General features: G+C 42.0%; 1 protein-coding gene across 4 annotated transcripts in view; it reads left to right on the plus strand.

Moving 5' to 3' along the window:
* Nucleotides 1–19,643, plus strand: part of LOC146670823 (neurabin-2-like) — a 33,429-nt gene extending 13,786 nt beyond the window's left edge. For all 4 annotated transcript variants that reach the window (XM_085402913.1, XM_085402910.1, XM_085402911.1 and 1 more), the window contains exons 6-15: nucleotides 7,835–7,967; nucleotides 8,395–8,515; nucleotides 9,231–9,335; nucleotides 9,790–9,925; nucleotides 14,848–14,991; nucleotides 15,127–15,180; nucleotides 15,367–15,498; nucleotides 15,652–15,749; nucleotides 16,010–16,106; nucleotides 16,419–19,643. In XM_085402913.1, the coding sequence (XP_085259039.1) occupies nucleotides 7,835–7,967; nucleotides 8,395–8,515; nucleotides 9,231–9,335; nucleotides 9,790–9,925; nucleotides 14,848–14,991; nucleotides 15,127–15,180; nucleotides 15,367–15,498; nucleotides 15,652–15,749; nucleotides 16,010–16,106; nucleotides 16,419–16,472 (1,074 nt within the window). In that variant the 3' untranslated portion in view covers nucleotides 16,473–19,643. The remainder of the gene's footprint in view (nucleotides 1–7,834; nucleotides 7,968–8,394; nucleotides 8,516–9,230; nucleotides 9,336–9,789; nucleotides 9,926–14,847; nucleotides 14,992–15,126; nucleotides 15,181–15,366; nucleotides 15,499–15,651; nucleotides 15,750–16,009; nucleotides 16,107–16,418) is intronic.
* The last annotated feature ends 1,595 nt before the right edge of the window (nucleotides 19,644–21,238 follow it).

The raw sequence follows: 21,238 nt of genomic DNA on the forward strand, positions 1-21,238 counted from the left end.
CAGCTAAACTTGGAAACATAAACATCCCGTCTGACAGAAAGTTGGCTTGCTTCAAAAGAGTGTTGGACCTCAACCAGATGCAGGAAGACCATTGGTTGCTGGGTGAAGCGCCTGATAAGCCTTTAGATGCAGGTTATATGCTTTTGGAGGGGCCTCGGTTCGCGGCACAATACAAGCAAAAGAACATTACGTGATATATCGGCTGTTTCGGGGTAGATATGAATGAGTGTGGAAAAGCTTTAATTTCAGGTAACACAAATGAGTCTGACATATTTGTTGGAACAAACACATTTGGTGTACATGAAGCGCCATTAGAGGAGCGGACGTTGTTTGATTTGAACCCATCGCTCGTCTGAGAGGTGTCCCGCTGCAGGGAACAGAGACGCTCACTGTCCGAGCATGTCGAGTGCCGTCAGCAGCCGGTTTCCGGAACGGAGTAATTGCTGTTCTTGCATCATGAAGTTGGCGTTAGCCAGCACAGCTCAGAGCTCCTCAAGTGTTGAGCAAGTCTGCAGAACATCGCTTCATTAAAATGTCCTCTGCAGCTGAAATGCCATGTGATTACAGCACGGGTTAATCAGCCTGTGTGAGAGGTCTTGTGATTTTTGGACTTGCACGCGGACGCTGTGTCATCATAAAGGCTAATGCGTGATGAAGACACGTCGGAGTGGCCGCTGTAGGTTGCTATGCGATTGGTCTAAACTTTCTCTCACACACACAGTGCAGATGCTGACTTGTGTACAAGGCCACCTCTGTAGGACTGTTAAAAGCAGCAGCTGGAATGTGGATGGGTGTGTTTGTTTTCCTCGGGGAGGAAAAAAAAGCGCGCACAAGCAGGGGAAGCCGGCTGATAAGAATCACAGAATAGAGCTTTGTTTAGATTTAAAAAACTACCTGGTGTGTACAGTTATGTGAACTGAAGGGGGAAAATCTCTTTACAAAGGTAATGATGCTCCCAGTTGTGACTGAAATCAGTTAAAAGCCGCCTTTGATTACGTGCGTCACAGATTCAACAAGATGCTGCAAACGTTGCTCAGCATCACATAGCGGCTGCAGATTTGCCAGGATGTAAAATCTCTCGTCTCATCTCGTGCTCCACTGGATTAAGATCTGGGGACTGTTCAAACTGGTCTCTTTAACAGGTTCAAAAAACCAGTTTGAGATGATTGGAGCTTTGGGACATGGTGTGCTATCCTGCTGGAAGTAACCATCAGAAAATGTGCACACTGTGCTAATAGAGGGATGGACGTGGTCAGCAACAATACTCAGATCAGCCCGTCTGCCAGTTCAGTCACTTAATCTCCTTTTTTCTTCATTCTGGTGCTTAGTTTGAACATGTCCGGACGTCTGAATAAATGAGTTACTGCTGCGATTGGCTGATTAGATAACGGAGTGAATAAGCAGGTGGACCTAATAAAGTGGCTTGTGAGTGTTTATAGTGTTACAATAGTGGATGTTCATATTAAACAGGGTTTCACATATGCAGAAATGTTTAAAGCTTCAGACTGCTCTGTTTCAGGCCTTTTTTCTGCTCTTGGATCTTTATGATGTCATAAAGACAGTTTAGGGAGTGAATGTGTTTGAATGTCCTCATTGAGTCTGCAGCAGGAATAAGATAAGTAAGGATTATTTAAAGTTACCCTAGTAGAGTCCGAGAATAAAAATACTGAGCTTGAAATGAGCATAAATAAAATGGACCCAACCTTAATGGCTGCAGGACCAGTGTGGAGGGGGAGGAGGGTCGATGGGATGTGGCAGGAAGTGCTGGAAGAGTGGCTTCCCTTTGACTGTGACATGAGCAGAAACTGAAAGTAGTGCGATTCACAAATTCAGAACTATTTATGCAGATCCCCAGAGGAGCTCTGCCCACACACTCGTGCTCAGTGTCACATCACTAATCAAATCGATTAAATCTGGTGCCTGTTGTTTATTAACTCGAGGTTCACTCAGAGGTCACGTGTCCACAGCGCTACGCAGCCATACCCCGAGCCGCCCAACGAAGACTGGCTGGCTAAAATTCTGATCCCATCTGAAATGAATGAAAGACGGCAAAAAGAAATTCGATTAAAGATCCAAATTCAGACGTCACCGTGGCAGTTACAATAAAACTTACCTGCAGACCTGTGATCTGGACTCAATCCTTGCAGCATTCAGTGAGAAACTTTCCTCTGCCAGCTGCTTCTCGGCTCTGTGCTGCCTTTCAGTACGGACAAATTACAACCCAGGAGATGCCAACGCCTGAGGACTCGTCTCCACCAGATATGACTCAACCTGAATTTTCTTGTGATCCATCTGTCAGACCTTAATTTAGAGCCATGCTTCATCCAGGTGGCATTCACATAAGACGCTTTTTCAAATATTTATCAAGGCACACCTCGCTCCTCTGTTGTACAGCCTGTGATAGTGCTCTCAGTTGACCGGCGGCTAACTCAGATGGCGGTTTTGATATCTCTCTGGCAGCTCGCGCCACTTACAGAGGCGGTGTCGGCGGATTCGATTTTGTTTCTACCTGTTGGGACGCGCCAGCCGCCGGGACAATTAGATCACATGACTAAGCTGAACATATTTGAAAGAGGTGTTAAAATTCAGACGTTAATTCCAGTTTTATTTTTCCAGCTCCGGCTCACAACAACAGTTGTCTCACGATGCTTTAATGGAGAGTTTAAAACTGTCAATTACACTGTGACTGACCTCCTGCTTACACAGGCCTTCGGAAAATACTGGTTTTAAAGACCGGCTGAGACAGGCAGACCTGCAGGAGGATACAAACAAACTGAGAACACCCACACGTTTATAATTACGCTGACATTTTACAGTGGCAAAGGCGAGTTTTCTCTGTATAAACACTGTTTAGCTTGTTATCACATGGAAAACTCGTTTTTTAAAAAGGAGCTGATGCTCACGTATCAGAAACCAGAACTAGGAAGTCTCTGATAAAGTATGAGGTGATTCACCAGTACACCAGTACACCAGTATAAATCGATACATTTCAGCATGACTGCAAAAAACTCAAAATATCAGGATGTGCTTGTTTGCGTTTTGGCTAAAAAAAAAGAAGAAGCATGTTTACATGATTAATACGACTTTAAAAACCTCTACAGTAGGTAAACAAAAACCGACGGGTGCTAACCAATGTTAGCCTGACCCACAAACAAGCTAGCTGCTTCCTCCTGTTTCCAGTGTTTATACTACGCGACATTATCTGCCTGCTGCTTATAGAGATCTAACAACATGTATGTAGCTCATGTCAAGTGAACGCCCCAAAGCTTTACTTATTGCTTTTATTTTTTACTTAAAAAAAAAATTATTACATTTTTATTTAACTTATTACTTGTAGGGTATTTTTAATTGAATAAGTAAAATTAAATGTTTAATATCAGTAAAGAACGGCCTCGTATATCCATCCATCCACACTGAGCCCGGCCGATATATTGGACCATGTCAGCTATTTGCTGATCTGAGCAAAGAATTTGAAATGAAATAGGAAATTAAACGAGGATCTTTTCAGATATAACCATCAGATATAGTTACATGAGATTTTTAATTGCAAAATATTGGCACCAGTTTGGATCTGACGGGCTTTAAATCAATCCTTCATTCCAGCTTTTTGTGTACTTTCACGAGTTTTGTGGGGCTCCTCTGATTGGTTTAAACTTCACATGACGTTGGAGACAAAGCCTACTGCTGTAAGCTACAGAGAGGCTACACAGCCCTGTCATGGCGGCTGTGTTGGAGGCCCGGGCTGGTCCCTGGGGACTTCTCGGTGGCTTGGCTTTTATCCAGCGTGTAGTAAGTTTGTAGCTTCTGACTGGCCCGGTTCTGCTGAGGCTTCCATTCACAGCATTGTCAGTCGAAAGAAAGACATGTATTGTTTTCACATCATATTCACTGAAGGGCTGAGCTGATCTGTATGAGCTTCACTTGTTCCCAAAGACGCGAATACTGGTTATTCATTCAAACTGACAAAAGACGAGGTCTTAATACACAATTGTGAAGCGGTCTGCAGGTTCGATTTGATTCTTGTCATCAACAGTCATCATTACAGAGTGACTTCTCTTTTTGAAGTAAAAATGTTCAAATACACCAAGTTGCCCAAGTTTAAATGAACATTTTAATATTTGTCGGTGTTTGTTTCTCTGGGACTCTGCAGCAGAGTCTGTGAGCCACGCTGCCAAACCCAGTGGAGCTTTAAAGTGGATACTGTTATAACAGGACGGAGCCTCTTAGCTGACCCGGCAGCTAGCTGGTCAAATCAGTAAAGAGCCTGATACCAAGGGTTTATTATGATTATGCAAAGTGAACAAACTACCAGCATATGTTTACCTATTTCAAGAGAGTAACATTGAACGTATTGATCCTGTGTTAAAAAATCAATATAGATTAGTAAAGTAACAAACTTCATTGAAATACATTAAGGAGATTGTGAGTATGGATTGGACTGTAACTCACGTTTAAGTGCGTAACCTCCATTGGTTTTACTCACTGTTTAAATACTATGTAGTACCACAATCAGTACTGTGGAAATGTTCTGGACTGGAGGAGGTTCTCTTGTGAAGAATAGCCCAGATTAAGTCATAATGATGTCATTAGGTTTATCTCAGCCTGAAATCTGAGACCATAAATTTCAGAGAGATGGCGTGAGTTACAGTGGATGAAAATCCCTGTCATGTTACATTATGGGGTTCTTCTTCAGAGTGGGCCTAAATTAGGACTCTAATGCTTCTCCCAACAACCACACCTTAATCTTAAGTTAATATATTACTAAACTGCTGAAGAAGCCAATTTATCTTAAACCGTGTTTGCTGTTTAGTTTTGTGGCAATTTTGACTTTTATTTTAAGGCACCTGTTGTAATATTGGAACGTGTATTGATCTTCTGTAGAAACTTTTCTATCATTGCTGTTATGTTCTGGTCACGGCTGATGGCCCCGCCCCTCCCTGGTTCTGACACTTTCTTTCCCGCTGTCAGCAGATGCTTTCTCCTGTTAGTTTTCTCTCTCTTATTGTTTACCTTTGGCGCTGTACAAGTAACGCTGGACTGAGTCTAGGTTGTTTACTCCCATGAATCTAGGTTACAGGTGCATGTTAACTTTAAGGGTCAGCTTTTCAGTTCAGAGTACTTCTGCAGGGTTACAGACTTTAGAGGCGACCTTGTTCCTGTCGTTGGGTGCACTTTACTTTTTTTGTTATTTTGTTTATGTTCTACCTGCTGTTTTATCTTTCTTTGTTTGTGTGTTTGTTTTCCTGAGGAACAGTAGAGATTGTGTTTCTGACATCTTAAAGGAACACCCTAAAGCTTCATGTACGCACAGACACACACGCTAACTAAGCTTTAAAGTTACTCGACAGGAAGGAAGCGTGACAACAGGAAGCAGTCTTACAATCCCGCCCTCCGACCCTGTTTGTGTCACAGTATTTGTGTGTGTACCTCCTACGCTCGAGGGAATGTAATAATACTGTTACATAAAGGCCTATGGGTCTGTGTGTACACACACACACACACACACACACACACACACACACACACACACACACACACACACACACACACACACATTAGCATATCTACCAGACAGGGACAGTGAGAGAGAGCATATCAGTGCCAAAATCCCGCTGGGCAAGCCTGAGGTTGCCATGGAAATGAAGCCACGTGATCACAGAGGTGGTCACCAGGGAGACAGATGCTGCTGACCTTTTTTAACAGGGGGGTGTGGGGTGGTTTGGATGGGCTTCAGTAGAAAGATATGGAGCACAGTACAGTGAGAGTGTACGGACTGTGTCTAAAGCCAGTGTGTGAATGTGTGTGTGAATGGGTGGATGACTGGATATGTAAAGCGCTTTGGGGTCCTTAGGGACTAGAAAAGCGCTATATAAATACAGGCCATTTACCATAAAGCCACAATAGATGTAAATGGTTATTGTGAGATAATATTTCTGGATGCTTCGCCCAGTATCGCAGGCTAATGATGTGCAGTGAAGATCTAATGCATCAGTTAAAAACAAGGGAAGTATGTAGAAGCGTACTTCCCTAGCATGCAAACATGCCACCTGTCAAAACCAAGCCACAGCGAGACCCAGCGTCCTCCTGCATGTCCTGGTCTGTGTGCAGTGTTTGTAACCTTATGGCTCTAGAATAAAAAGAGCTAAAGCTGCACCTTTTTCAAAGCAGCACTGGATCAGAGTTGGAGATGGGAAAAGTGTTGAGACGGAGGTTTATTATGAGGCTCTCCAGCTCCCCTCAGCTCATTAGTTCTGGTGTGTGTCCTTGCACCTTTTGATTGACTCTCACCGTTCTCGTCTGCTCCCATTGGAGAGCTTTAAGTTTCTCTTAGGAGTTGATCAAGATGAAGCCAGAGGTAAATGCATATAGAGCTTATTCACTGTGTGGACGGGAAGAACAACTTTAAGTGGCTTCAAATGTTGCTGTATGATGAGACATATGTATAATCTAATAATAATACAAGAATAATAGTATACACACTAAATATATACATTCTTTCACATTATGATCATTTCTGAGCTTTAATTTGTGATTTTTAATTAATTAATCAATTGTTTTGCAACTAAGAGGTGTCTAAAATTAAATTAGGTGCACCTTACAGGATGAACCACTTTTCCCTTCATAACTTCCTTAATTATCCATTGCATAGATTCAACAAGGCGCTGGAAACATTCCTCAGAGACTGTAGTTCATATCGACGTGACAGCATCACACAGTTGCTGCAGATTTGTTGCCTACACATCCAAAGGTGCTCTATTGATTTACGACCTACAGGCCATTTGAGTGCAGTGTGTTGGTGTGAGATGATTTGAGTTTTGTGACATGGGACAATATCCTGTTGGAATATGGATACGCTGTGGTCATAAAGGGATGCACATGGTCAATAACAATACTGCTGTGGTGTTAAAATGATGCTCAGTTTGTACTCACGGGCACAAAATGTACCATTAAAATATTCCTCACACCATTACACCACCAGTGGCCTTATCCAGTGATACAAGGCATACAGTGGGTCCATGCTTTGATGCTGTTTATGGCAAATTCTGACTTCTGAGAGTAAGAGAAAATGAGACTCATCACACAAGGCAACATGTTAAAAATAAGCTTTTTTAACCTTTATTTGACAGCCTTGCAGTGAAGAGTAGACCGTAAAGTGTTTCCCCAGAGAACTGCTGCTCACTGGATATCAACTGTAAACCCTGCAGATGGTGGTGTGGGGAAATCCAGTGTTGTGTTGTCTGAACAGCAGTTTGTGAAATACTCATACCAACCTGTCAACAACAATATGTTCAGACTCCTCTTTCTTTTGGGCACAGCTACAGCTTCTTTGTGCCTTCCCTTGTTTCCTTTCTATTCTCTACAGCTCCTGTCCAAAGAAGAATAATTGGAGAGAAAGAAAATCCCCAGTCTTATGCTTGGTCTTCTTAACCATACCTCAGTGCACAAAGTTCCTGATTAGATATTCTGTTTAACAAGAGGTTGAACAGGTGTTGCTAACGTCGTAGCCATCTTCGTTCTTGTCTACAACGTGAGCAAAATATCCCCAAACAGTTGAGTGAAAAAGACCTTTTTCAAATGGCAGATACAGTTTGATTGATGATGTTTAAGGTTAAATATTTCAATTTTTGTATGAAAAATGATTGGGACATATACCTGAACATGCAAAAAGACGTGTGTAGCACATCAGCATCAAACCTTCACCAGTCACTGTGAGCTTATGAGGCTTTCATGTAGGAGTTCCTCAGGGAACTTTCCGAGTGCCTCTGTTTTTACACTTAGCCCTCTCAGTTAGATGCATTTGGATTAGCTATCTGATCGTTTGCCCTCTGCATAGGTCTTTACCACCTACTCTAATGAAGATTACGACCGACGTAATGATGACGTTGACCCCATGGCAGCGTCAGCTGAGTACGAGCTGGAGAAGAGGGTCGAAAAGTTGGACCTGTTTCCCGTCGAGCTGGAGAAAGGTTTGCACGCGTCTTACATGTCACCGAGAGTCACTCAGTCAAGCCTCTTATGTAACTGTACACACTCACACAAGAGGCTGCAGTTAGTGGACATACACTGTCGCTCTAACAGCTCCATTATCCCCTTATGGGATTAAATTTAGCACAGATTGGCCTAATTAGTAGCCAGTAACTCTGAAGGTAATGGATTTGAACCAGCAACCATGCGTGACGGCTGCTCTCAACACTGTATAATAGCTATAATTTCACTAATATTTAATAGCTTGAATGTGGATAAATCCCACATGCTTTTCCCTGCCACTCTATAATATGATTAGTTATTATGATAGCAAAATAAATATGACAGGATTCTAATTAACAGTAATGATGTATTTATGTTTTAATTTTCAGCACTGAGATGTGGCTCTGTTGTCTGTGTGTCTTTCAGACAGTGACGGCCTCGGTATCAGTATCATTGGTATGGGTGCAGGAGCTGATATGGGCCTGGAGAAGCTGGGGATCTTTGTTAAGACGGTCACTGAGGGCGGAGCTGCGCAGAGAGACGGCAGGTACCTTCTTCAACCTGCCTGCCCCGACATGCATTTTTCATTCTTTCAGTTTTATTTATATAGCTCGAAATCACAGCAACAGCTGTCTCAAGGTGCTTTATATCGTAAGGTAAAGAGCCTGCAGTAAATCAAAGAGAACAGAGAAAACCCAACAATCATATGACCTCTATGAGACAGTGGGAAGGAAAAACTCCCTTTGAACAGGAAGAAACCTCCAGCAGAACCAGGCTCAGGGAGGGGCGGCCTAGACCTAATGCAGCATAAGGGACGAGTCAAGGTCACATGATCCAACACTAACTATGTGCTTTATCAAAAAGCAATAGTTGGCCCTTTTTTGTAGGCTTAACACTATTTTTCTTTGGACAGCAGGCATGATTATTGATTATTAGCTAAATGTACACTTTTGCCTTAAATGTATTTCTTTGCAAACTTGATTCTTTAGCTGATAGTTGCTCACTACTGTTACCTTCTTCTCATTAGTGTGAGTGCAAGTTTTTAAAGCTCTTTGTTAGAGACACCAGTTTAAAATAAACAGGCAAAAGCATAAAATGCCACAGGCTAGGATGTTACATGGAGCCAGTGCTAGTCCACAGGCCTGTCTGGTCAAAGACACTCATAATTACATTTGTCGTTGCATGTGAGAGGTGTGTTCACTGAGCGACCTTGGTCTTCTCCAAACATCGCTCTGCATACAGTGTTCTCTTTGTGTCTGTAGGATCCAGGTGAATGACCTCATAGTGGAGGTTGATGGGACCAGCCTGGTTGGTGTTACTCAGAGCTTTGCTGCCACTGTCCTCCGCAATACCACCGGCAAAGTCAGGTCTGTGTCGCACTCACTCTAAACACGCACACAGTTGTGTTTTCATATCTTTGTGAGGACATAATGCTTCCTGTAGCTGCTTCCCCTAACCATCAAGAATGAGTGTCTAATCCTAACATAACCTCATTGCAATCGTGACGCTAAAACCACATTTTGTCCCCATAAGGGCTGCTGGTCCCCACAGGTAGAGTAACACTCCAACGTGTGGTCCCCACATCTCCATTTTTGAAACACATTTCACATTATGGAAGCTCTTTTTGTCCATTAGTGGTATAAATTGCATATTATTACTTTTTTTTTTAGTTGGTGTGTTTTGAAGCTCTGGAGTTTTTCAGGTTTGATGTTGATACAGTGAATTTTTTCATGTTTTCCACATATGCAGTTTGTGTAAAATGTTTCATTGTTTCCTTTTCTTGCGAATGACAAATCCTAAGTTTTTGGTTTTGTTTTCTAGGTTTGTGATTGGCCGGGAGAAGCCGGGGGAACAGAGTGAAGTGGCTCAGCTGATCCAGCAGACTCTGGAACAGGAGAGGTGGCAGAGAGAGATGATGGAGCAGAGATACAAACAGTACATGGATGATGATGAGGAGGTACATGCTACACCTCTCCGTCGTGTGGGAGGGAAAAGAACAGCCACTGATATCATTTTCGAGGCACAGCTACCACACCAACGTTGGCTGGGTGCACGCCGCGCAGACATAGCTCAGTAGGCAACTCCCCCGTGACATTTCATTGTCCTGCCCTGCGTGTGGTCTTCCTGTTGATGCGCTGCTGAGGGGCGGTTCTTGACACATGCCATGTGACACATTGCAGCAGCAGCGCTCTCAGCTTGAGAGGGTGATAAACACAGTGAATGCTCAAACACAGTCAGTTCTCCTCACTGCACCTCCTTTGTCCTTTGAAATAGTCAAAAATAATGAAAAAGTCGTTGTTTTTAGTCAGTAAACACAGAATCCAAACGCACTTTGGCCTGCATTTGGAAGGCAACATTGCTCTACTTCACAAAGATATCCTGCATGTAGTCATTAAATTCATTTTCACAAGCCTTTTGATGGTGTTAGTGGTTGTTAGCCACAGGAAATCCAACATGTGTACATGGGAAAATGCCTGTCTGTGCTCCACCACATGCCATTTCAAACTCAGTCCAGCATCTCCACCGTCTGGTCAGAGAGAGAAACTGCATCAATACAGAAATCATTAAATTCCTAGTTTCTAGGGTCAGGTTTCATAATTAAAACAGTGGGACCAGGCTGTTTCCTACACATGGCTCATGGGACAGAGTGTGGCTTGTAGGCTGGGTATCGTCACTGATTTCCAGAATCATCTCAATTCCGATTCACAAGGTCCTGATTCGATTCGAATCGGGGAAATTTTGCCTCAGACAGTCAGAAATATTATAATTCTGGTCATTTATCGGCACATATCCATATTTTTATAGCTATAAAAAGAAAGCTGAGACTTATGAGACTTTGTCAAAGGTGTGAGCATCACAGCAGACGCTTTAGTGTCAAAGTAACTGAGCATAAAACACAGAAAAACATGTTATTGGGTTTTTATAGCAGAGAACCTTAAAAATATTGTGCAGTAGCATGAATCAACATATAAACATCACCTGATGCTGCTGAAGTGAAGCAGAGGATTAATTAGAGACACAGCTGAGCATTTTGCAATTTCACATCATTTTAAAAAGTTTACATTTCTTCAGTATTGAACAGCAGAAACGAGACTTTCTTGTCGGAAATCAGTTAAATTTAAAAAAATAAAACCAGCAGCAGACAGCGCTGTACACAACAGTAGAGAGAGAGAGCTGTGCATGAAGTGTAATTTTATTGTGGTGGAAGCAAAACGGCAAAAGAGGAAATTCATGACGATGATGATGTGAAGCTTAGTTTGATCTTCAGTCGTTTTTGGTTGTAGAGTATTGAAACCTGCAGCTTCGGAGTCTAGCGCCAAAAAGACGTAAACACAAAGCACGGACCCGCCGACGCATCAGAATCTGTGCGCTGACGGCTGAGAAAGCAGACATCTGTGATGCGTCGGCGCGTTGTGTTTACGTCTTTGTGCTGAATGCGTGTACCTGCTCTGGTTTGCTGTTTGGTTGTTGTCGAAATTTTGTGAGGTTTAACCTGAGATTCTGGCATGTCGGGCAAAATAAATTTACATTTAAAAATCGATTCAGGATTCTAATGATAGACTCCTAACATTTCATCACTCTACAGCCTAAAATGAAAGAGCTCTGATTTCATGCCTGGGGGCAAATGTCAACTCAAGGCTTGTGTACTTTGGTTTGGTTAGCCAGAGAAGCCACAGAGCACAGCTGCAGTTATCAGAGGATGTTGATATGGACGGCAGCGTGCGCTCTGGTTTGCTGCAGTCTTGTAATAAATACAGTTACTTTACAGTATTTACCTCAAATTGTGTCCGAGTAGGAAGAGTAAGCAGAGAGGAAGACACGGTGCAGTCATTGTGCAAAGCAATCATGTATTAAGTAATACATTTTAGTTAATGCGTTTGTTAGCCTGGAAGAAAACATGCTGGACACGGGCTAATGTGAGGCTAATTTACTTTGTAACACAAAGAAGAATAAGACGAATGATCAGCAGGCTGTTATCGATTGTGTGAATGCTTTTAGTGGAAGACGATGTGCTGGCTGCTTTTTGTTCCAAGGGAATGAGTCTGAACTGTCAAACCACTGACCAGATCGTTTCTTTCACTTAATTTGTGACTGCATACTTGACCTAGTTGCCATTTATATCATTTTATATGACAGGTACTCCCGCCAATTAGATTATGAAGAGACAGACGACTGAAATGTACCACACAGTGCTACGAGTGTAAAGCTAATGCCAGCAACTAGCTAACATCTAATAAATGACTAAGTTCTGTTTGAAAAAATAAATAAAAAATAAAATTCACTAATCATGTTTAGAGTTTTTTTGTAACGGTTACCTTTGGAGATGTTGGTAGGTGACTGAGATACCTTTTGTCTACCAAAGCAACCTGGCTTTGCACTAAGTAGCATAAGACTGTTTTAAGCTAACTAGCTTAAAGAGTATAAGCCACCAAACTGTGAAACCACATGCATGAGCTTAGCCTAGCCAAGAGTCCTTTTTGACTCTTGGAATGACCAAAACTTACCAAATGGACTTTTGACTTCAAACGATCGCAACTGAACTCCTAAACCCAAAGGGACAGTGTATAGTGTATCAAACATGAGCATTGAAAAACCAACTAAATGTGGTGGTGCTGTAAGCCTGCATTAGATCTGAACGCCACCAGGGCCCTATTTCAGGAAGCCGGTTTAGAAAACTCAGAGTGAAAAACGATACTCAGAGTTGAGTAACCCCGAACTGTCCAACTCGGAATATTCGGTTTCAGAAAGGCTGATAACAAGTAGTTCAGTCAACGCGGAGTTGCTTTAACCCCAAGTTAAACGCGCGCACGAGGATACATAAAGCCCTGATTAGTGGAGCACAGAGTAAGCGAGTCACCATGGAGACGGAGGGAAAGAAGGCGCGGTCAATGCATCTTACAGCACTTGAGGCCGAAATTCTGATGGCAGCATATGCCGATAACATGCAAATTTTGCAGAAAAAAAGTAACACAGCCTCAGCTACAAAAGAAAGGGAGCATGCATGGCAAAACATAGCCGACAGAGTCAATGCGTGAGTGTTAATTTAAACATTGATCTAGGGATTTCCACCCATTTAACACGTTATTTTATCATATGTTATTTTATTTTTTCTTTCATACATTTTATTTTGTGATGTGATGTGAGCGCAGGTGCAACCCAACAGGCCCCAAACGTTCCTGGCAGCAAGTAAAAATGAAATATAAAAATATAGTCCAAACAGGTAAGGTGTAATTGTTTTATGAGCCATAGTGCTTGGTCCGTTTGTCCGATGTAAATCAATTGCAGTTAGAGGCTACATTAATTTCCCCTCTGTAAGCACTTATTGAAATTATCTGAGCACATTACAAGTACATATTTGCTTACTCTGTATGCTCAAATGTGACCCCGTTATAGCCAACAGGAAAAAACAGCAGAGGCCCGAAAAACAGGTGGGGGTCCTCCACCACCACTCACAGAGGCTGAGCAGTTGGCTTCCACATTTGTGATAATGTTGGCAGCATCACATATGATCTTCACAGTGCAGAGAACACAAATTAGCATCCATTACTATAATGAAATAATTTGTTAGTTTGACATGCTACAGGGAACCATGTACCTGTACATTAATGCTGTGGAAAGACTTCCTGTTCACATAGTCTCCTTCATTTACTGAAGGAGCAATGATTGGAATGTGAGTGCCATCTGTACAGCCAATCACGCCTGGGAACCGTGAGAATAAATGTAAAATTTAAGTAGTAGTCCAAGTATCACCACATCATGAATTAAGTTTCGTTCATCCTGATACCTGCAATTTTGTGGCATCCCTCTTTGATAAATCTTGTGGGTCTGTGACCGGGGAACACCACAGACGAGTACAGGAGACGTTTCAGTGCAACTGTAACATTCCTGACTGCCCGACAGACGGTAGCCTTGGAAACGTGCTCAGCGTCACCAATATTATACAGAAAGCTCCCGTTTGCAAAAAACCGAAGTGCAATACAAATAATATGTACAGAACTGAGAGGATGTCCGCGATGTGTCACATGAGCAATATTAGGCCTGAGGATGTTATTCAAATAAATTATAGATTGTGCTGAAAAACGGTAACGTTCACACAGGAAATCATCAGGAAATGATAAAATGTCCAAACGCGCTCTAATCACTCTCTCCCGGCGGAGAGCTCTGCGGAGAATTTGGGCTTCAACATCTACTGGCTCTTCAAGGAAGGGACACGCCATGTCTGACACTTCCTACAGTCAGGTTTCTGACAAAGAGGCGGAGAAGGTCAGGGTTAGTTGAAGTAAACCTGCTAGGGGGCAGGTTAGCTTCACGGAGTGTGTCGTCATAGTAACTCACTCAGGATGAATCTAAACTCGCTTTGTGAAACTGAAAACCCAGAGTTTTCGTTAACTCAGGGTGTACTTACTCAGAGTTTGCACTAAACCGGCTTCCTGAAACAGGGCCCTGGAAACTAATGAAGCACAAACCTGGAAGTCAGTCTTTTATACCATCTATACCAGGGGTCCCCAATCCCAGTCCACGAGGGCCGGTGTCCTGCAGGTTTTAGATCTCACCCTGGGTCAACACACCTGAATCACATGATTAGTTCATTCCCAGGCCTCTGGAGAACTTCAGGACATGTTGAGGAGCTAATTTATCCATTTAAATCAGCTGTGATGGATCAAGGACACATCTAAAACCTGCAGGGACACCGGCCCTGGTGGACTGGGATTGGGGACCCCTGATCTATACTAACCAGCTACTCCAGCTCCATATCGGATGCAATCATTGGTCTGCTATGTAACCTCATACCTGTAAAACCTACTCATACAATATGTATAAAATATCACAACTATTACCAAATGTAACTGTATTTGTTGCGCGTGTGTTTACCTGCAGACAGGTGAATATGCGACAGACGAGGAGGAGGAGATGAGTCCGATGTTTCCGAACTCGATAGAGGTTTTCGATCTGGCAGAAAACCAGGAAATGCTGTCGCCTGTGGAGCTGGACCCAGAGAAACTGGCCCACAAGTTCAAAGAGGTACATGTGATATAAATGATTTGGATGTTAATGTCATTATTTTATTCAGTCTTGTTTACAGTTTTACCTAGCTTGATTTTTGTTATGTTTATTTGTTTGTTAAAGAAATCAGATTGCTTCTCCCTCTGTCTGCAGCTCCAGATTAAACATGCAGTAACCCAGGCTGAGATCCAGCTGCTCAAGAGGAAGGTGAGCCTGTTTAACACACACTTATACACATGCAGGCAAAAAACCCTCAAAACAACGGCACATTCAGGTTGCACTGCAGAAGAGAATGTACACATGCATAACACCAGTTCTTTTTGGCTCTATGATGACTTAATGCCTCCCACATACCACCTCCTCCTCCCACACTGACCCCCACCCCGCCTCCAGCTGGCTCACGCAGAGCAGGATAAGTTGCGTTGGCGGATGGAGCGTGCTCAGTTGGAGCAAAATATCCGGGACAGTAAAGAGAGGATGGAAAAACTTGAGGGCTACTGGATGGAGGCACAGTCTCTATGTAAGGTAAGATAGTAAACCTAAACTTCAAAAAGGCACGAGTGAATCAAGTGTTTCTTTTTTTCCCCTCATCCCTTAAAAACTAAAAAAAATGAGCTCACTGCCACCCTAAAACTAGTTTTGTTATCATTTACTCACAGCGAGTATTTGTCTTTTCAGGCTGTGGATGAACACCTGAAGGAAACTCAGGCTCAGTATCAAACCCTGGAGAGGAAATACAGCAAAGCCAAGAGGCTGATCAAAGAATACCAGCAGAAGTAAGGAAGGAGGAGGGACAGAGTAAAAAGATAAAAGGAGTAAAAAAACACCACCACTCCAATGTGTGTGTGTGTGTGTGTGTGTGTGTGTGTGCGTGTGTGTGTGCGTGTGTGCGTGCGTGTGTGCGTGTGTGTGCGTGTGTGTGCGTGTGCGTGTGTGTGCGTGTGTGTATGTGTGTGTGTGTGCGTGTGTGTGTGTGTGTGTGTGTGCGCGTGTGTGTGTGTGTGTGTGTGTGTGTGTGTGCGCGTGTGCATTTTAGGGAGATCGAGTACCTGAAGAAAGAGACTGCTCAGCGTCGGGCACAAGAGGAGAGCGAGGCAACACACAAAGAGGAGACAGACAACCTGCAGGAAAAGGTTCGCAGTGGACTCACCTGAATCTCTCACTGTCAGGTAGCAGAGCTTTTCCCGAGCAGGAAAGGCAAAGGAGGGTCACATCTTGATGGCAGTGTCCCTGCATTATGTTTTAGTACACTGCTCAAACAAGTTAAAGGAACACGTCTGATCTCAGTCTATGCTGCTACAGAGGGAAATGATCAAGCTGCAGATTATCGTCCCACAGGTTTTGTTCACTTGATGCTCTGCTTCAATTAAGTGTTTCTTTAACACTTTTCATAAAAGGTTTAACGTTATATTTCTTGAAGTTATCATCCACTATGTTTTCCACAGATTACAGACTTGGAGACCAAAGTGGATGCCTTGAAGACCCCCAATCCCTCCTAGACTGCTGCTACTTCCTGCCTCCTGTCTGCGACTGAAGGAGGAGGAGCTCCCCCATCCTCCCCCATCATCCTACCGCAGGGGGGCTGTAATTTATTCCAATCAACCATTCACTGCAACGGACAGGTAGCAGAGGAGGGAAAAAATCCCAGCAAGTAGAAGAGAGGACCGTGGAGAAGGAAAGACTCAACCTCTCATGTGGCATCTGCCAGTGGCTTAGTGCTCCGTCAGTCAACAACAAATCCCAGAATGCACCTTCTGTCATATCCAGAATCCTCCTTTTGTGTCTTCCTGGCAACTGGTTTGGCATTCAACCCGGAAACCATATTCAGCAACTCAGTTTGTAGACGATGTGTTTTCTCCTCTCTTTAGCAGCATCTTACCCAGGTTCTGTGAATAAATCCGATTTATTAAAAACAAAAAGCGCTTTTAATAACCAGGCTCGTCACAAAGTGCTTTATAGAGCGACAGAGGGAATGAAGCAGAGCAAAAGGGACAAAAGGACTGCTGTTATACGACCTTTGAGAGAAGAGGACGAGCGTGTTCTCTGCCCGTGGCGATGCTCGTTTTCATCTGAAACTACCAGGAGAAGCGGTGACCTTATTTTTAGAGACACGACACCTTTCAAGAAGTGGAACCTCGGTAGTAAGACTCGACAAAACTCTGATGGCCACCGCACCGCCCATTAGCGAAGTAATAAAAACTATGGAGCAAGATGGCCTCCGTGTTTCAAAACTGTCAAAGCCCAGCTTTTTGCTTTCTTTTTTCTGACCTAACTCTCTGCAAACGGTGGTATTAGTAAAGAAGAAGTGTGCGTTTCAGGTCTGAACTACGTGGCGTAATGTTTGTATATATTCTATACATTTATTTAAAAGTGTTAAAGTGGCTTAAGCAATTAGATGGATCTGGAATCTAAGAGTGAGGCGGTGACGCCTTACTGTGGAGGGAATGGTTCAGTAGTCCTCAGTCTGTTTCATCTCTTTTCTCTCAGCATCAATGGCAAACAGGGTGTGAATAGTCTAATTTGTGCTTGTAGAACTTCTAATTGTGTATATCTGTTGGTGTTTACTATATACTCTGTGGGTTTACATGCACACAAACCTGCTTTCAGGTCAGCCGTGCACTATATTCTCACGTGTAGGAAGGCTTCCTTTCTCGTTTTAGAATATCCTCTTAGCTCGCACTCTTAGCTACTACCATATACATAAAATATTTAAAAAATCTATCGTCCAAACATGTCATGGAAGCAGAGAATGACTACAGATAGAAACTGATTCATTGAATTGGCAATTGAGGTCAAATCCAAAGTGGAAAACAGCACTAAGATTAGAGAATTTGCTCATTTAAAATCCTATAACAATATACTGGATATTTACTAAAAAGATAAATTCATAATTTGTCCAAAAGCAGGTCCAATTATTACTAACTTTTAGATTGGAGTTTACTATTATTACTGCCACTAATATCCCCCATCAATAATAATGTTCCTATATTGCGCAGTAAAACTTTTCCAAGCAATTATATACCTAACTAAAGACTCATATGAAATGTAATTTTCATTTTAATTATTATTATTATTTTATTAGCATGGAAGACTAGTATGGCCACGGGGGCCTTTTTTTTTTTTTTTTTGTCCCTAAAAACAGGTGAACAGAATCAGCCTTTTGGGATTTACTTACCTGGATGATTGAGCATGCACCAAGACTCCCTAAAAAACCAACTTTGAATTTAACTTCAGTTTTTTCCCCCAGAACTATCACACGAATTCTCTTCCAAAACTAGCAAGTATAAAAAGTAAGTGGAAACTACTACTGAAAAAATTTCAATTGATCCCCCAGTTTTTGTTTTTCTTCATTGGCTGACTTAAATTTCCAGATCATAAATTGACTAACATGATATAAACGGAGTATAGTGAAACACTGGACACTCAAATATTAGATTTTATTTGAACATTAAAAAAAAACATAAAATCTTAAACTTTACTAGCTAAAAGTTACCTTTATGAAGTGGTTTCTGTTTCTGTAAGTGTTATTGTAATAGTTTAATAGTTTCTTTTGTTTGAACATTACATACTGACTAGTCAAATGTCACTAGTTCTAAGTTAGTGACATTTCTCCGTGGTTCTGTATTGGCTAATGTCATTTGGCTGTCGGTTAGCTTGTTAGGCTATAAGTGTCGACTGACAGTAGTAGTTGTTAGCTGGCAATATGTTAATTTAACTTCCCAAAATCACAAACTAGAACTATCAAGGATGCCAGAGTCTTTGCCAGTTCTGTTTTATATTGATATTTGTATCAGTATTTATCAATTCTCACTAGCTAGTAGCACCTCACTAGCTAGTGAAGCCTGCTAGCATAACAGGATAGTGTAGCCACTGAAGTGTTTGTGTAACAAGACCGTCACATGGATATGAGCATCGGGGTTATTCAGAAAACTGTGTGCATGTAAACACACTCCACATATCTTACATTAGGAGAAAAGTAGAGGGTCCCAGTGCCAGTATTATACCTATAGAAAATGAATTTAAGTTAGCGATACATGCCTGACGTAGTTGAACTGGTTGAATTTAAAAGTGTTATTATAGCCATTAAAGGTCAGGTGTTTCTTCAGGAATTCAGTAACCAATGTGTCAACTCCATCTACCTGAATATGATTTCTTTTCTTTTCCCCAAACTCCTCTTTGGTCAGATCAATGTAATGAGTTGCAACCTTTTTTAAGACTAGCAGAATCAAAAGGTTGATTTGCTGAGAATAGACTAATTAGACAAGGATTGAACCTGTGATACTGGTTACTGTACGCTCTATGTTTATAAAAAATTATGTGAAAATTATAATGTGGACCGTTTCAAATATGAAACTTGTATTCATGTGAATGGCAAAATGGTGCTCTGAAAGATGGCCTTTACATGTGAAATGAAATTCTGAACTGGTAGATTATGTATTTTGCTGCTGTCATTCCCCGTGGTAACTGTTGTTATGAGCGCCTGTGTTAATCAAGATAGTAGAGAGAGTAAAGACAGTAGAGCTTGCTGGCAAGCCTGCGATCACGCTCGTATGCCAGTGTTAGCATTTCGAAGCACTGCTGTGCCTGAGTATAGCATCACAAAGCTTATAGCATGGCTACATTGAAAACGTATCGTCGTTTCTTTGAAACCCAAAATAATTTTGACAAATCACGACTATTTAGATAAAGCTGCTATCTGCTTGAAAATGAAAAGTTGCATTTCCAAGCTTACTTGCTAGGTAGAAGCATGTTTTCCTGAGGTATTTGCTTAAAAAAAAAAAAAAAAGCTTGTTTTGCTAAGACCAATCTGCCCCTGCCTTCAGCCTCAGCCTGGCTTTGTTCTTCACACCCACTCTGTTGGAGCTGAAACTGATCTGAATCTGTGCTTCACCTTTGACCTACAGTATTTGTGCATTAACAGATATCTAGAGAGACATGGGGGCAGAGTTTTAAGTCTTTTTGCACGTTTCTGTTTGAGAACTGTCGGGGGACGTGGAAACAAACAGGAATATGAGGACATTCAACCACCAGAAAATAATCTTTTGTGTTTGTACTGTCTGGCTGATGAACATGGAGGAGTAACTCCAAAATCACAATGTATGATTATTTTCATGTAAGAATTCTTCTTCTTTTGCTAAAAAGACACCAAGTATTTGTTCCAAACCTGCAGTATGTTTTAAAGTGTTGTCTTAATAGATGGAAGCAAAGGTGAAAGAGCATTTTTTGTTTTAAAGGAATGAAAATCAGCCATAAGCAACTCACTTGAGTATTTTTATTTCTTAAGTATTTTTTATTACAGTTTCATCTCGGTGTTGAAACAGTGTGAGCTGTACAAAAGCTGTTGTATCACCAAATCGAACCCTGGTCACTTTGGGTTTTAATGTCTAAACACAGGAAGTGATCAGCTTGCCTTTTTATGACCTATAAGTTAACCTGCTGCTTTTGCCTCTAAAAAGCCTTCCGATGTTTGCTAACTGTAGCTGACTGTCATTTGTTACCCTTCCCGCCCCATCCGCTGTGTCTACGTTGGAAAAAACAAAATTAGCTTGTCCTCATCAGTTTAAAGATAATACCAGTGATTACAGACAAACTGCCATATTGGTAGACTGACTGATTGTAGCACTACGCCATGTAAGAGCTGTTACAAATTGATTTTTGATAATAAACTCATCATTTGCCCCCAGTTCATATTTCGGGGAATGACCTTCAAAACCATTTTCGTCAACAGGCGGCCTCTGAAGTGAGAGGGTTCAGTGCCTTGCTTGTAGGTAAAGGATTACGGTTCTTGTCTAATCACTTTGTACATTTCAAGGAGTCATAACTGATTGTTGTTGTTGGTGGAGGTTATAATCAGTGTTAAGTAGCCAGTACACAGAAACTGCTTAATAGGTCATTCACAAGTGTCTCAGGTTAGTCCAAATTAGATCTGTTTGCGAAAGTCAGACAGTTAGCCTCTCCATCTGTTCATGTCCTTTATGGACAACATATTCTAGATGTAGCTAAAGGCCGTGTTGGTTTTGGTTTGGTGGCGTTGGGAATTCACAAGTGACGTGGTCCTTTTAGGCTTTGTCAAGTGGTTAACCTCTAGCTTACAATGTTGTGCTTTTCTGCGAGGATGAGAATTGCCCTGCCCCTGATTGAGGATGAGGTCCTGCCTTGGGTATCACCGGTTCTTGTTCAAGACTGGAGAAGTGGAGCCAGAGATTAACAGATTGATTGGTGAAGGGTCTGCAGTAATGCAGATGTAGTACCAGCTTATTGCTGT

This window comes from Rhamphochromis longiceps, linkage group LG4, assembly GCF_057381845.1.
Source record: "Rhamphochromis longiceps isolate RC_006_pf linkage group LG4, R_longiceps_female_GT1.1, whole genome shotgun sequence".
NCBI classification, from domain to species: domain Eukaryota; kingdom Metazoa; phylum Chordata; class Actinopteri; order Cichliformes; family Cichlidae; genus Rhamphochromis; species Rhamphochromis longiceps.